This window comes from Taudactylus pleione, unplaced genomic scaffold (genome assembly GCF_031769625.1).
Source record: "Taudactylus pleione unplaced genomic scaffold, aTauple2 ptg001082l, whole genome shotgun sequence".
Classification (NCBI taxonomy): domain Eukaryota; kingdom Metazoa; phylum Chordata; class Amphibia; order Anura; family Myobatrachidae; genus Taudactylus; species Taudactylus pleione.
The window spans coordinates 470,251-487,262 of NW_028285483.1; the positions used below are offsets into that span (position 1 = coordinate 470,251).

Here is a 17,012-nt window from a genome sequence, read left to right on the forward strand (position 1 = left end):
CTTTTAGCTCCCAGGATGCACTTGGGTCCTCCTCTATACCCCGCCCCCGAGCCACAGGCACCTCAGTGTAAGCTGGTGCCCGGCCGGAGTCGGTCACCGCGCAGGGGGGCTGCAGGAGCAGCCCCCAGAAGCTTTTTATTTTAAGTTAAATTTTATTTATTTTTAATCTTTTTACTACAGACGGCAGCGAAGGGCTGTCTGTACAGACGCCCACGCTGCCGCTCTGATCCCCGACTGGCGCCGCGACGCCAGTACTGATCTGGGGATCGCGGCGGGAGGGCAGAGTCCGTACTAGCCGGACTCTGTCTACCTCCCAGGACTGCTGCCGGAGTCGCCGGGGATGCAGGTAAGCCGCGCGTCGCTGGCTAGCGGCGGCGCGCGGAATGCCTTAAATGCAGTCCTTTAGCCTCCGGTCCGGGGGACAGACCGGAGGCTGCTGGCAGTGGCGGCGGGCCCCCCCATAACCCGTGGGACCACTAGACCACCAGGGATAACCGGCAAGCGGGAAGCCAGCATCCCTGGGGTTATGGCCAGCCAGGGGAGGAAGCCTTCCCTGTCAGCGGCTCCTCCCCTCAGCTCAGCGCGCCTTTCAGCACGCAGTCTGGCGTCGCTGAGCTGCAGATTCCTCGGCCACTCCTCCTCTGAGGTCTCCAGCGGCCATTTTCCCAGTGGCAGCGCAGATCTCAGGGAGCACGCGGACCGGTCCCCCTGTGTACCTCTCCCCTGATTAAGGACAGCGTACACAGCACTATAGCCCTCCCAGACACTGAATCTGGGCAGGTTGATTGTAGTGTAAAGGTGCAGTGAGTATATCTTCCTGCATGGTATGTGACTTTTCGCTAGTGCTGCCTGTCTGTGCTTATTTTCCGCTTACTGTCAGCTTATACCTATCCCTTTACTTCTACAAGCCCTGCAGGTGTGTGGGGGAGGGGCGTTTCTACTGACCTCACTTATATAGATCACGTATTTGTGAGGTCCGTCACATACAGTTGTGTGCTACTCAGTGCCATATTGTGGGCTGTTGTTCAGCACACCGGTGAGTGCGTTTTACTTCTACCCTGGTGCCAGATATATAATATATTCTGTCATGTCAGACGAGGAGGTTGAGCGCTCAGTGGCTCCGGTGTTGGCCTCCTGCGGACGCTGTTCTGCAGGAGTAGATAGGGAGGATTTGTCACAGGATGGCCTGTGTAGTCGATGCCAGGTGGCTCCTGGCCCATCCAGACCTTCTCTGGCGCAGGAACCACCGTGGGCGATGTTTTCTCAAGTGCTGGTGTCTATTGCGGACCGTCTGTCGGTCCCGACTGCTCTCCCTACTAGGGCGGTGCCCCAGCCGACCATCCCCCATTCCCCGGGTGTCCCGCAGTTGTTGCGGAGTCCTCCTGGGTCTCAATCAGTTGGTCCCTATGCGGGGTTGCCTATGTATATACAGGCTTCCCCTGTGCCGCAGCAGCCTGTGGTACCTTTTCAGGCCCCTATGGCGACGCCTCCACCATGGGTGGATGTGCTCTCCAACTCCGTGCAAAATTTGGCGGCCGCTTCCTCGGCTTTTCAGTCAATGTTGCAGACTGACATGCCTTCTAGGATTTCTAAACGCCCACTCATGACACGGGCTGCTCAGGTATCGGACTCAGAGGGTTCCTCAGATGATGGGGAGGTCCCTGATGACACTGACTCGGACGCCTCGGTCCAGGAAATGGATACCAAGTCGTCCATTAATGTGCGAGCACTAGTTAGGGCGGTGCGAGCTATTCTTCTTATAGAGGATGAGGCACCGGTTCCTAGGTCGAAGTTTCCTAGTTTCAAAAAAACTAAGGTGGCTTCTGCGGTGTTTCCCCTGTCGGATCAGTTGACGGATCATATGGCGGTAGCTTGGCAGGCGCCCAGTAAGAGATTCCTTCCTCAGAAGCGGTTGGCTTCTAATTACCCCTTCCCTGAGGCACATTGTAAAAAATGGGAAACTCCACCGGCGGTGGATTCCCATGTCACCCGTTTAACTCGGGGCGCCACCTTACCATTACCGTCGATATCCTCGCTGAAGGATCCCACGGACAGGAAAGTTGAGACTTGCTTAAAGTCTATTTACTCCCTCTCTGGGGCGGTGGCCCGACCGTCCATGGCCATTTCCTGGGTGGCCAAGGCCATTGAGGGGTGGGCCAATGCATTGGAAGATACCTTCCCGGACGACGCTCCGGATGTCCAGCGGGCGTTGTTGGGACAAATGAGGGACGCCGCTTCTTACATTGGAGAAGCTTCTTTAGATGCTAGTCTGCTGACCTCGCGGGTATCGGCTGCAGCTGTGTCTGCCCGTCGATCCTTATGGTTGCGGTCCTGGAGAGCGGACTCTGATTCAAAGAAAGGTCTGGAGGCCTTACCTTTCAATGGGGAATTACTATTTGGTCCGGACTTGGACAAAATAGTGGACACCCTGGCTAAATCCAAGTCGGCCTTCCTCCCTTCGGCGGCACTGCCTGCTAAGGTTCGGAGTTCGGCTTTTCGTTCCTTTCGGGTTCAGGGTAAGGCGAAAGGTCAGTCCTTCCCGAGACAGTCTGCGAGTAAGACGGCCTCTAAACCCAAGAAGCAAGCCTGGAGTGCTCGGCGCCCTTCTTCCAAGCAGGAAGATAAACCTGCGGCCTGATGGGACGGGCCTCCCTCTGGGGGACCTCAGAGTGGGAGGCCGACTTCTATTTGCCCAGTGCTGGCACAATACCACCACGGATGCCTGGGTTCGAGAAGTGGTCTCCCAGGGGTACGCCCTGTCTTTTCGGCACAGACCACCCCACCAGTTTTTCTGCACAAGTCCTTCTCAGAACAAGACCAAGGCGTTACAGGTTCAGGAGGCTATAGAGTCCTTGCTGAAAGCAGGGGTCATTGTTCCCGTTCCTCTATCACAACGAGGGACGGGGTATTATTCGTCTCTGTTTCTGGTGCAGAAACCCAATGGTTCTCATCGCCCTATCCTCAACTTGAAGTCTCTGAACAAATTCCTCAGAGTTCCCAAGTTCAGGATGGAAACGTTACGTTCCATCATTCTGGCGATGGAACCGGGGGATTACATGGTGTCCCTGGACATCCAGGACGCCTACCTCCATGTTCCGATAGCATCTTCACACCAGCGGTATCTGAGGTTCGCTATCCTTCAACACCACTATCAGTTCCGGGCGCTACCCTTTGGTCTCTCCACGGCACCGAGGGTGTTCACGAAGATTATGGCGGTCATGGCCGCACATCTTCGGAACCAGAATGTACGGCTGCTGCCGTACCTGGACGACCTCCTGTTGCTGGCGAACTCCCCGGAGGTACTGCTTCAACATCTCCACCTGACGATCGCTTGCCTGCAAGCACACGGGTGGTTGATAAATTGGAAAAAGTCCTCTCTGATTCCATCACAGCGGATGGTTCATTTGGGAGCCCTGCTGGATTCGCGTCAGCAAAGGATCTTCCTGACTCCGGAGAAGGTCGCCTCACTACAGCTGCGGATACGCAGTTGCCTGAGCCGTTGCCGCCTGTCGGTCCATTCGGCTATGAGAGTTCTGGGGTCCATGGTGTCGACATTCGACATGGTGGAATTTGCCCAGTTCCATTCCCGGCCCCTGCAGGGGCTGATTCTATCAGAATGGAACGGGTTACCTCACCGGATCCGCTCTCAGGTGCTGGTGTTGTCCCCGGACGTTCGGCTATCTTTGGCTTGGTGGCTTCAGACAGCTCATCTGGTCGAGGGGCGCCCATTTTGGATCCCGGACTGGGTCCTGCTCACGACGGATGCCAGTCTCCGGGGTTGGGGGGCAGTGACCGGCTCTTTGTCGCTTCAGGGTCGTTGGTCAGCAGAAGAAGCACTTCTCCCCATCAACATCCTGGAACTGCGGGCAGTATACAAGGCCCTGCAGTCGTCCGGCCCCGCTCTTCACGGAAGGGCGGTACAGGTGCAGTCCGACAACGCCACCACGGTGGCGTATATCAATCACCAAGGCGGAACTCGCAGTCAGGCAGCGATGTCGGAGGTGTCTCGTATCCTGTCTTGGGCGGAGGGTCACATTCCAGCGATCTCGGCGGTCTTCATCCCCGGAGTCCTCAATTAGGAGGCGGACTTCCTCAGCCGTCACGACGTGCATCCCGGGGAATGGTCGCTTCACCCAGAGGTGTTTCAGCTACTCGTGGACAGGTGGGGACTGCCGGAGCTGGACTTGATGGCCTCCCGTCACAATCACAAGTTGCCCGTTTACGGGTCAAGGACAAGAGACGCAGGTGCAAGTCTGGTGGACGCGCTGTCGGTGACATGGACGTTTCACCTGGCGTATCTGTTTCCTCCGATATCCCTGCTTCCTCGGGTTCTGCGGAAATTCAAGCAGGACGGCGGCATGCTCGTGCTGGTAGCTCCGGCGTGGCCCAGACGTCCTTGGTACTCTGATCTGAGGAGCCTCTCCATCGACGCTCCGTACCTTCTTCCTCAACGTCGGGACCTGTTGTCTCAGGGGCCCTGCCTTTACCCGGATCTGGGTCGGCTGTCTTTGACGGCGTGGCTCTTGAGACAGCCGTCTTGAGGTCTCGGGGCTTCTCCAGTTCGGTTATTGGTACGATGCTCAGGGCACGCAAGCCTGCTTCAGCACGGATTTATCACAGAGTGTGGCACACTTACTTTCAGTGGTGTGAGTCCAGACTTTATGATCCTCAGGTGTTCCGAGTTTCTAGGATCTTGGAATTTCTTCAGTCAGGATTGGATCTCGGCTTACGCCTTGCATCTCTGAAGGTTCATGTGTCCGCCTTGTCCGTGTGGTTTCAACGGCGGATTGCAATACTACCAGACGTTCACACCTTTTTCCAAGGTGTTCTCAGGATCCAGCCTCCCTTTGTGCCTCCTGTGGCTCCTTGGGACTTGGCGGTGGTGCTACGGGTCCTGCAGGGTCCTCCGTTTGAGCCTCTTGAGGCGGTGGAGCTCAAGTGGCTGACATTTAAGACGGTTTTTCTCCTGGCAATTGCTTCGGCCAGGAGGGTGTCTGAATTGGGGGCGCTTTCCTGTCGCCCTCCTTTCCTGATTTTTCACCAGGACAGAGCGGTGCTCCGCACTCGTCCTGAGTTTTTGCCCAAAGTGGTCTCGAAGTTCCATATTAATCAGGAACTTGTTGTGCCAGCTTTTCAGTCCCCTGATCTTTCAGCTGGTGAGACTTCCTTAGATGTGGTCCGGGCGCTTAGAATTTATGTAGACCGGACGGCTTCGGTTAGGAAGTCTGATTCCTTGTTTATCCTCTTTGGTTTTCACAAGAGGGGTTGGCCTGCCAACAAACAAACGTTAGCCCGTTGGCTTCGTTCCGTTATTTGTGAGGCTTATGCACAGGAGGGCTTACCTGTGCCAGCCTCTGTTAAGGCTCATTCCACTCGTTCTGTGGGTCCCTCTTGGGCTGCTAGACGTGGCGCTTCTGCTGTTCAGCTGTGTAGGGCGGCCACTTGGTCTTCAATTCAAACGTTTTTGAGGTTCTATGCGTTTGACACCTTTGCCTCTCAGGATGCATCCTTTGGGCGCCGGGTACTCCTTTCAGCACAGGAGCGTCCCCGCCCTTAGTTGTACTGCTTTGGGACATCCCCAAGGTCAACGCTGTGGACCCCCTATGGACCCTGAAGTAGAAAACAAGAGATATGGTAAGAACTTACCTTTGTTATCTCTGTTTCTACGAAGTCCATAGGGTCCACAGGGCGCCCGCCCTGACGCACCTGGCTTCAAATGGGCTGTGTGGCTGGTCACCGGTTTTCCGTCTCCTATTGCTGTGAGTATGGTTTCTTGTGTGTTCCAGTCTGCCTTCTCTCTGTTCCATATTCTCCTCCGGCCTAGGCTGCTTACCAACTGAGGTGCCTGTGGCTCGGGGGCGGGGTATAGAGGAGGACCCAAGTGCATCCTGGGAGCTAAAAGCTTAACTATGTGGTGCCCATGGATCCTGTTCCAGCTATAACCCTACGGCTAGGAAGCCATTTGGAAATTGGTGGTAGCACGGAAGCTACTTGGAGCGGCTAAGAAGCCGTATGGTGAACGATGGCAGCATGGGAGCTGCTGGATACGGCTAGGAAGCCGTTTGGAAATTGGTGGTAACACGTAAGCTACTTGGAGCGACCTGGAAACCGTATGTGAACGATGGCAGCACGGGAGCTGCTGGATATGGCTAGGAAGCCGTTTGGAAATTGGTGGTAGCACGGAAGCTACTTGGAGCATCTAAGAAGCTGTATGGTGAACAATGGCGGCACAGGAGCTGCTAGATGCGGCCAGGAAGCCATTTGGAGATAGGTGGTAGCACAGAAGCAACTTGGAGCGGCCTGGAAGCCGTATGGTGAACGATGGCAGCACAGGAGCTGCTGGATACGGCTAGGAAGCCATTTGGAAATTGGTGGTAGCACGGAAGCTACTTGGAGTGGCTAAGAAGCCGTATGGTGATTGATGGCAGCATGGGAGCTGCTGGATATAGCTAGGAAGCCGTTTGGAGATTGGTGGTAGCACGGAAGCTACTTGGAGCGACCTGGAAGCCGTATGGTGAACGATGGCAGCACGGGAGATGCTGGATATGGCTAGGAAGCCATTTGTAGATTGGTGGTAGCACGGAAGCTACTTGGAGCGGCTACAAAGCCGTATGCTAAACGATGGCAGCACGGGAGCTAGTAGATGCGGCCAGGAAGCAGTTGGGAGATAGGTGGTAGCACAGAAGCTACTTGGAGCAGTTAGGAAGTCGTGTGGGAGTTCAGTGAATAGGAGAACAGGAACAACCTGACTCTGCAGCCACTCTATAGTCGGCCTGTGTCGCCCGGTTGACACAAGCAGCTGAGATGGTCTAGGCAGGGGCTTAAACAGCAGACAGGTGGATTCAGATGCTGCAGTAACATAATGGAGGCAGTGATGTGGAAACACTGCAGGTAACAAGATAAATGCAGACAGACAGGACTGTGGTATATTACTGCAGGGCTGAATGGAGACAGTATCCAGATTAAATAACCAAAGTACTCAGTAGACCGGCAAACACTAGGAACTGAACGCAGCAAACATACACTGGTAGTGACACAGTATAATCGGCAATGAGATCAGGGCTTGGTGTATACTTATGAGATGCAGGATCCTGGAGAGTGATTCCTAATTAAAAGGCATGTGTGTACCTGCTCTGCAAGGAGAGAGCTAGTTAATTAGTGAACACATGATACAACACCAAACACAGACAGACCTGAATGACAGGCAATGAATAGACACAGACATGACAGGATTTCCAGCTTCTTGCAAAAAGCCAGAACAAGGATAGGACATGATGCAGAATCCCAGTAACAACTAAGACTGGGAATTGCCACCAAGATGATTTGCTAACCGCAAATCCTAACAATAATTGACTGTAGGGTTTCCATATGGAACTTGGGCACATGGATAAACCTGTTGAGAGATTTCAGATTCAGAATAGGGCGATGAGACCCATTTGGCTTCTGAATAAAAAAAAATGTTGAATAATCACCCCTTCCCTCTTGGGCCAGCGGAACGGGGATTATTACCCCTGAAACCAGCAGGGCACAAATAGAAAAAGACTGTCCCTTTGCCCTTCCTTGCGGGTGAAAGGTCCGAAATGAAGACTGCCTATATTTAGATGTAGTCGCAGATGGCAATCCGGCAGATTTTGCTGCTGTCAAGGTAGCTACTATGATATCCAATTTTGGACCAAACAACATTTTTCCAGCAAAAGGCAGTGATTTAAGAGCTCTCTTAGATCCAGTATCTTCCTTCCAGGACCTTAACCAAAGGATTCTGTGAGCCACAACCGAAATTGCCGGTACTCTAGAAGCCAGAAGTCCTGCGTCAATTACCACTTCTCCCACATAAGCAGCCGCTTCTTGCATTTGGGAGAGATAGGACAGTTGTTCTCTGGTAGACTGTGGCATACTGTTTTCCAGAGATTTTGCCCATTCCTCCATCGCCTTGGCAACCCAGGCTACGCCCATTGCTGACCAGGTAATAGCTCCATACAATGAGAAAACTGATTTGAAACATGTTTCAAGTTTCCTATCTGTAATATCCTTGAGTGAGGATGCAGATGAAATGGGTAATGTAGAGCTCCTGATCAGTCGTGCCACATGAGCATCTAGAGCCGGAGAGACTTCCCACTTAGTACATTCACCAGGTGAAATTGGTACAGAGAAGTTAACTTCCTTGTAGAATGAAAACGTCTATCAGGAGTGCTCTATGCTTCAGCCATGAGGTCCCTAAGCTGCTCAGACTGAGGAAAGTAATCCTTTACCACTTTCTGATGCCTAAAGACCGGAGTCTTAGATTTAGGCGGAACCTCCTCTTCCTCTATACTAAGGATGGATCTAACCGCTCTCTCACCAGAGAATTGGTGGTCTTTCCCAGCTGAAAGAGACTCGGAAGAGGAACCATGTGTATCATCATCTGATGAAGTGTTAGAATCCCCAGGCTGTACTTGATGGGATACTCTCTTATGCCTGTGCTTAACAGTAACTTGTATATCCATTTGCACCACTTGTTGAGCAGCGGTAGATTGGTGAACCATACTCTGATTTGAGTGAGCATAGGCATCCATCCAGAAAGGATGCATGGGGGGCATATACACAGCAGCATGTGACTGCTGCGGGAACCCCATAGTGGGAGGCAGTACCGGAGCTGCTGCAAGGTCCACTAAATGCGACATATCATGAGACCGAGGATGTGTCACTGCTCTGGGATCTGTGTCACTGCTCTGGGATTTGTGTCACTGCTCTGGAATATGTGTCACTGCTCTGAGGTCAGTGATCTGGGATATGTGCCACTGCTCTGAGGTCACTGCCCTGGGATCTGTATCACTGCCCTGGGATCTGTGTCACTGCCCTGAGGTCACTGCCCTGGGATCTGTGTCACTGCTCTGAGGTCACTGATCTGGGATCTGTGCCACTGCTCTGAGGTCACTGCTCTGGGATCTGTGCCACTGCTCTGAGGTCACTGCTCTGGGATCTGTGTCACTGCTCTGAGGTCACTGCTCTGGGATTTGTGTCATTGCTCTGGGATGTGTGTCACTCCTCTGGGATCTGTGTCACTGCTCTGGGGTATGTGTCACTGCTCTGAGTTCACTGCCCTGGGATCTGTGTCACTGCTCTGGGGTCACTGCCCTGGGATCTGTGTCACTGCTCTGAGATATGTGTCACTGCTTTGGGATCTGTATCACTGCTCTGAGGTCACTGCTCTGGGATGTGTGTCACTGCTCTGAGGTCACTGCCCTGGGATCTGTGTCACTGCTCTGGGATATGTGTCACTGCTTTGGGATCTGTATCACTGCTCTGAGGTCACTGCTCTGGGATGTGTGTCAGTGCTCTGGGATGTGTCACTGCTCTGGGATATGTGTCACTGCTCTGAGTTCATTGCCCTGGGATCTGTGTCACTGCTCTGAGGTCACTGCCCTGGGATCTGTGTCACTGCTCTGAGGTCACTGCCCTTGGATCTGTGTCACTGCTGTGAGGTAACTGCCCTGGGATCTGTGTCACTGCCCTGGGATCTGTGTCACTGCTCTGGGATATGTGTCACTGGTCTGGGATCTGTGTCACTTCTCTGAGGTCACTGCTCTGGGATCTGTGTCATCGCTCTGGGATTTGTGTCACTGCTCTGGGATGTGTGCCACTGCTCTGGTATCTGTGTCACTGCTCTGGGATCTATGTCACTGCTTTGAGTTCACTGCCCTGGGATCTGTCTCAGTGCTCTGGGATCTGTGTCACTGCTCTGAGGTCACTGCCCTGGGATCTGTGTCACTGCTCTGAGGTCACTGCTCTGGGATTTGTGTCACTGCTCTGGGATGTGTGTCACTGCCCTGAGGTCACTGCCCTGGGATCTGTGTCACTGCTCTGAGGTCACTGATCTGGGATCTGTGCCACTGCTCTGAGGTCACTGCTCTGGGATCTGTGTCACTGCTCTGGGATCTGTGTCACTGCTCTGAGGTCACTGCTCTGGGATCTGTGTCACTGCTCTGGGATCTGTGTCACTGCTCTGAGGTCACTGCTCTGGGATTTGTGTCAGTGCTCTGGGATGTGTGTCACTGCTCTGGGATGTATGTCACTCCTCTGGGATATGTGTCACTGCTCTGGGGTATGTGTCACTGCTCTGGGATGTATGTCACTCCTCTGGGGTATGTGTCACTGCTCTGAGTTCACTGCCCTGGGATCTGTGTCACTGCTCTGGGATGTGTGTCACTGCCCTGAGGTCACTGCCCTGGGATCTGTGTCACTGCTCTGGGATTTGTGTCACTGCTCTGAGGTCACTGATCTGGGATCTGTGCCACTGCTCTGAGGTCACTGCTCTGGGATCTGTGTCACTGCTCTGAGGGCACTGCTCTGGGATCTGTGTCACTGCTCTGAGGTCACTGCTCTGGGATTTGTGTCAGTGCTCTGGGATGTGTGTCACTGCTCTGGGATGTATGTCACTCCTCTGGGATATGTGTCACTGCTCTGGGGTATGTGTCACTGCTCTGAGTTCACTGCCCTGGGATATGTGTCACTGCCCTGGGATATGTGTCACAGCTCTGGGATATGTGTCACTGCTCTGGGATATGTGTCACTGCTCTGAGTTCATTGCCCTGGGATCTGTGTCACTGCTCTGGGATCTGTGTCACTGCTCTGAGGTCACTGCCCTGGGATCTGTGTCACTGCTCTGAGGTCACTGCCCTGGGATCTGTGTCACTGCCCTGGGATCTGTGTCACTGCCCTGGGATCTGTGTTACTGCTCTGGGATCTGTGTCACTGCTCTGAGGTCATTGCTCTGGGATCTGTGTCATTGCTCTGGTATCTGTGTCACTGCTCTGAGGTCATTGCTCTGGGATCTGTGTCATTGCTCTGGTATCTGTGTCACTGCTCTGGGATCTGTGTCACTGCTCTGAGTTCACTGCCCTTGGATCTGTCTCAGTGCTCTGGGATCTGTGTCACTGCTCTGAGGTCACTGCCCTGGGATCTGTGTCACTGCTCTGGGATATGTGTCACTGCTCTGGGATATGTGTCACTGCTCTGGGATTTATGTCATTGCTCTGGGATCTGTGTCACTGCTCTGTCCATATGGTGACCTTTTTATAGCCAAATGTGACTGTTCGGTGTGATGGACAGATTGAGTCCTGTATATTATTTTTGGTTTTAGGCTGAGCAAAAACTAGATATTGTTTTTGTATTGTGAGGGGAAATAAAATAAGTTGCCGTCTTACCTACTTTATTACATGTGGGTGAAAGATCAGGAAGAGATCAGTTTAATGAGAGGGGAGGTGCAGGACATTGTAGACATATTGGGGAGCTGTAAGTCACCCTGAATTGTGCCGTATCTGCCTGATGAGTCTGTTCCGCACTCCTCACCATAGCAGCCGATGTCTGACCTGTTTCCTCAGATGTAGATGAGTGTGAGAAGAATCCTTCAATCTGTTCTGGAATCGGTGTCTGTGAGAACATGGTCGGGAGTTACCGATGCCGCTGTCGTGATGGTTACCGTGGCAATGGATCGTATTGTGAAGGTGGATACTGCCACGGATAGTGCATGAAATGGTCTCATTACGCAGATAGTCTTTAGTGCAAATAGCGCCGGGTACTTAAATAACCATCTGCAGAGGAAATCATTGTACGTTTGCCCAGCAACCTTGCATGTGAACGGGGGAGTGGTGTTGCGAATGCAGGCGTGTCAGTTCCCCAAAATGCCGTTTAAAGGGTGTGCATAATTAGCAAAGTAGTGTCATTGTACACGTCACCTGCATGTATTTCAGCCGGCACTGATCGCAGTGCTTGCAGCAGGGAAGGCAACCCCAAGGGCTGCGAGCTGCTCCGATCGCACACGATGGTCCCGATTAATCCTTCATTTCCCGGAGATGACGTGTGTTGCGAGAGGCAAGGGGGCGTCTTCATACACTTGCAAGCGCACTTTGCCGTAGCTCGCTGACACACAGTGGGCGTCCTTACGCGACGAAGTGCGAGCGCCTACTTTAAATATCCGTCCCCTTTTGGCCAGCGAGCGATCGCATCTTGCAAGCGGGTCTAAATGAGCTCCTCTGGGCCTGATTCAGAGCCGCTCGCGAGCACATAGCACTCGCTAGCGGATCGATGTTACCCCACTGCGCATGCGCTGTGTCCGGCATGCGCGACTGCAACTCAGTTGCTACGGGGCTCGCTACAGGACGGGGCAGCTGTCGATGGTGAGTGACAGCTCGCCCCGTTTTGTAGGCGGGGAGGGGGGTGGCTCCACAAACGCAGGCGCTCCCTTAGGAATTCAGCGTCACACTCTGAGTCTGATTCAGCATCACATTCTGTGGCTGATGTTACAGATGTATACACAGGACTGTGAGGTATTACAGATGTGAGAAAGCAGTAGAGGGTGTCTATGCTGGCTGTGCTGTGGCTGATGTTACAGATGTATACACAGGGCTGTGAGGTATTACAGATGTGAGAAAGCAGTAGAGGGTGTCTATGCTGGCTGTGCTGTGGCTGATGTTACAGATGTATACACAGGACTGTGAGGTATTACAGATGTGAGATAGCAGTAGTGGGTGTCTCTATGTTGGCTGAGCTGTGGCTGATGTTACAGATGTATACACAGGACTGTGAGGTATTACCGATGTGTGATAGCAGCTGTGGGCGTCTCTATGCTGGCTGTGCTGTGGCTGATGTTACAGATGTATACACAGAACTGTGAGGTATTACAGATGTGAGATAGCAGTAGTGGGTGTCTATGCTGGCTGTGCTGTGGCTGATGTTTCTGATGTATACGCAGGACTGTGAGGTATTACAGATGTGAGATAGCAGTAGTGGGTGTCTCTATGCTGGCTGAGCTGTGGCTGATGTTACAGATAAATATACAGGACTGTGAGGTATTACAGATGTGAGAAAGCAGTAGTGGGTGTCTCTATGCTGGCTGAGTGGTGGCTGATGTTACAGATGTATACACAGGACTGTGAGGTATTACAGATGTGAGATAGCAGTAGTGGGTGTCTATGCTGGCTGATCGGTGGCTGATGTTACAGATGTTCACACAGGACTTTGAGGTATTACGGATGTGAGATAGCAGTAGTGGGCGTCTCTATGCTGGCTGAGCTGTGGCTGATGTTAGAGATGTATACACAGGACTGTGAGGTATTACAGATGTGAGATAGCAGTAGTGGGCGTCTCTATGCTGGCTGTGCCGTGGCTGATGTTACAGATGTATACACAGGACTGTGAGGTATTACAGATGTGAGATAGCAGTAGTGGGTGTCTATGCTGGCTGAGCTGTGGCTGATGTTAGAGATGTATACACAGGACTGTGAGGTATTACAGATGTGAGAAAGCAGTAGTGGGCGTCTCTATGCTGGGTGAGCTGTGGCTGACGTTACAGATGTATACACAGGACTGTGAGGTATTACAGATGTGAGATAGCAGTAGTGGGCGTCTATGCTGGCTGTGCTGTGGCTGATGTTACAAATGTATACACAGGACTGTGAGGTATTACAGATGTGAGATAGCAGTAGTGTGTGTCTCTATGCTGGCTGTGCTGTGGCTGATGTTACAGATGTATACACAGGACTGTGAGGTATTACAGATGTGAGATAGCAGAAGTGAGCGTCTCTATGCTGGCTGAGTGGTGGAAGACATCACGGCTTCGTTGCGTGCGATTACGCAGTTACGATCTGTGCGGAATCAGGCCCACAGTTTCCTCTGAATGTCCCTCAGTTCCATCTATACTTCCAGGGCCCACTTATCACATGTACGAATGCCCAATTGCATCCCAGTTACACGCACTAAGAAGCCAGTGGAGAAGCAGCTGAGATACGTAAGCTGAATCACCGTTAGCTACATTGCACAGTTGCTAGAATTCATCTAGATCCATCTACACAGCGCACGTCTCTGAGTAAGGCCCCTAATGACGACTCTACACAGGAGGCTCATCGGACTATACACAGGAGGCGCATATGACTATACTTTACACAGGAGGCGCATATGACTATACTATACACAGTAGGCGCATATGACTCTACACAGGAGGCGCATATGACTATACACTACACAGGAGGCGCATATGACTATACTCTACACAGGAGGCGCATATGACCATACTATACACAGGAGGCGCATATTATATGACTATACTCTATACAGGAGGCGCATATGACCATACTATACACAGGAGGCGCATATGACCATACTATACACAGGAGGCGCATATGACTCTACACAGGAGGCGCATATGACTATACACTACACAGGAGGCGCATATGACTATACTCTACACAGGAGGCGCATATGACCATACTATACACAGGAGGCGCATATGACTATACTATACACAGGAGGCGCATATGACCATACTGTACACAGGAGGCGCATATGACCATACTGTACACAGGAGGCGCATATGACTATACACAGGAGGCGCATATGACCATACTATACACAGGAGGCGCATATGACCATACTCTACACAGGAGGCGCATATGACCATCCTCTACACAGGAGGCGCATATGACCATACTATACACAGGAGGCGCATATGACTATACACAGGAGGTGCATATGACTATACACAGGAGGCGCATATGACTATACTCTACACAGGAGGCGCATATGACCATACTATACACAGGAGGCACATATGACTATACTATACACAGGAGGCGCATATGACTATACACAGGAGGCGCATATGACTATACTCTACACCGGAGGTGCATATGACTATACTCTACACAGGAGGCGCATATGACCATACTCTACACAGGAGGCGCATATGACCATACTCTACGCAGGAGGCACATATGACCATACTATACACAGGAGGCGCACATGACTATACACAGGAGGCGCATATGACTATACTCTACACAGGAGGCGCATATGACTATACTATACACAGGAGGCACATATGACTATACTATACACAGTAGGCGCATATGACTCTACACAGAAGGTGCATATGACTACTCTACACAGGAGGCGCATATGACTATACTCTACACAGGAGGCGCATATGACTATACTCTACACAGGAAGCGAATATGACTATACTCTACACAGGAGGCGCATATGACTATACTCTACACAGGAGGCGCATATGACTATACTCTACACAGGAGGCGCATATGACCATACTCTACACAGGAGGCGCATATGACCATACTCTACACAGGAGTCTCATATGACCATACTCTACACAGGAGGCGCATATGACCATACTCTACACAGGAGGCGCATATGACCATACTCTACACAGGAGACGCATATGACCATACTCTACACAGGAGGCGCATATGACTATACTCTACACAGGAGGCGCATATGACTATACTCTACACAGGAGGCGCATATGACTATACTATACACAGGAGGCGCATATGACTATACTATACACAGGAGGCGCATATGACTACACTACACAGGAGGCGCATATGACTATACACTACACAGGAGGCGCATATGACTATACACTACACAGGAGGCGCATATGACTATACTCTACACAGGAGGCGCATATGACCATACTCTACAGAGGAGCCGCATATGACCATACTCTACACAGGAGGCGCATATGACCATACTCTACACAGGAGGCGCATATGACCATACTCTACACAGGAGGCGCATATGACTATACTCTACACAGGAGGCACATATGACCATACTCTACACAGGAGGCACATATGACCATACTCTACACAGGAGGCACATATGACCATACTCTACACAGGAGGCGCATATGACCATACTCTACACAGGAGGCGCATATGACTATACTCTACACAGGAGGCGCATATGACTCTACACAGGAGGCGCATATGACTATACACTACACAGGAGGCGCATATGACTATACTCTACACAGGAGGCGCATATGACCATACTATACACAGGAGGCGCATATGACTATACTATATACAGGAGGCGCATATGACTATACACAGGAGGCGCATATGACTATACTCTACACAGGAGGCGCATATGACCATACTATACACAGGAGGCACATATGACTATACTATACACAGTAGGCGCATATGACTATACACAGGAGGTGCATATGACTATACTCTACACAGAAGGTGCATATGACTATACTATACACAGGAGGCGCATATGACTATAAACTACACAGGAGGCGCATGTGACTATACTCTACACAGGAGGCGCATATGACTCTACTCAGGAGGTGCATATGACCATAGTCTACACAGGAGGCACATATGACCATACTCTACACAGGAGGCGCATATGACCATACTCTACACAGGAGGCGCATATGACCATACTCTACACAGGAGGCGCATATGACCATACTCTACACAGGAGGCGCATATGACCATACTCTACACAGGAGGCGCATATGACCATACTCTACACAGGAGGCGCATATGACCATACTCTACACAGGAGGCGCATATGACCATACTCTACACAGGAGGCGCATATGACCATACTCTACACAGGAGGCGCATATGACCATACTCTACACAGGAGGCGCATATGACCATACTCTACACAGGAGGCGCATATGACCATACTCTACACAGGAGGCGCATATGACCATACTCTACACAGGAGGCGCATATGACTATACTCTACACAGTAGGCGCATATGACTATACTCTACACAGGAGGCGCATATGACTATACTATACACAGGAGGCGCATATGACTATACACTACACAGGAGGCGCATATGACTATACACTACACAGGAGGCGCATATGACAATACACTACACAGGAGGCGCATATGACTATACTCTACACAGGAGGCGCATATGACCATACTCTACACAGGAGCCACATATGACCATACTCTACACAGGAGGCGCATATGACCATACTCTACACAGGAGGCGCATATGACCATACTCTACACAGGAGGCGCATATGACCATACTCTACACAGGAGGCGCATATGACCATACTCTACACAGGAGGCGCATATGACCATACTCTACACAGGAGGCGCATATGACTATACTCTACACAGGAGGCGCATATGACTCTACACAGGAGGCGCATATGACTATACACTACACAGGAGGCGCATATGACTAT

At 51.6% G+C, this 17,012-nt stretch overlaps 1 protein-coding gene across 1 annotated transcript in view; it reads left to right on the forward strand.

The window, feature by feature from the left end:
* The window catches only part of LOC148453840 (uncharacterized), a 72,733-nt gene that overhangs the window by 23,873 nt on the left and 31,848 nt on the right, over positions 1–17,012 (forward strand). The window contains exon 7 of the mRNA XM_088461624.1: positions 11,361–11,483. Coding sequence (XP_088317750.1) covers positions 11,361–11,483 — 123 coding nt within the window. The remainder of the gene's footprint in view (positions 1–11,360; positions 11,484–17,012) is intronic.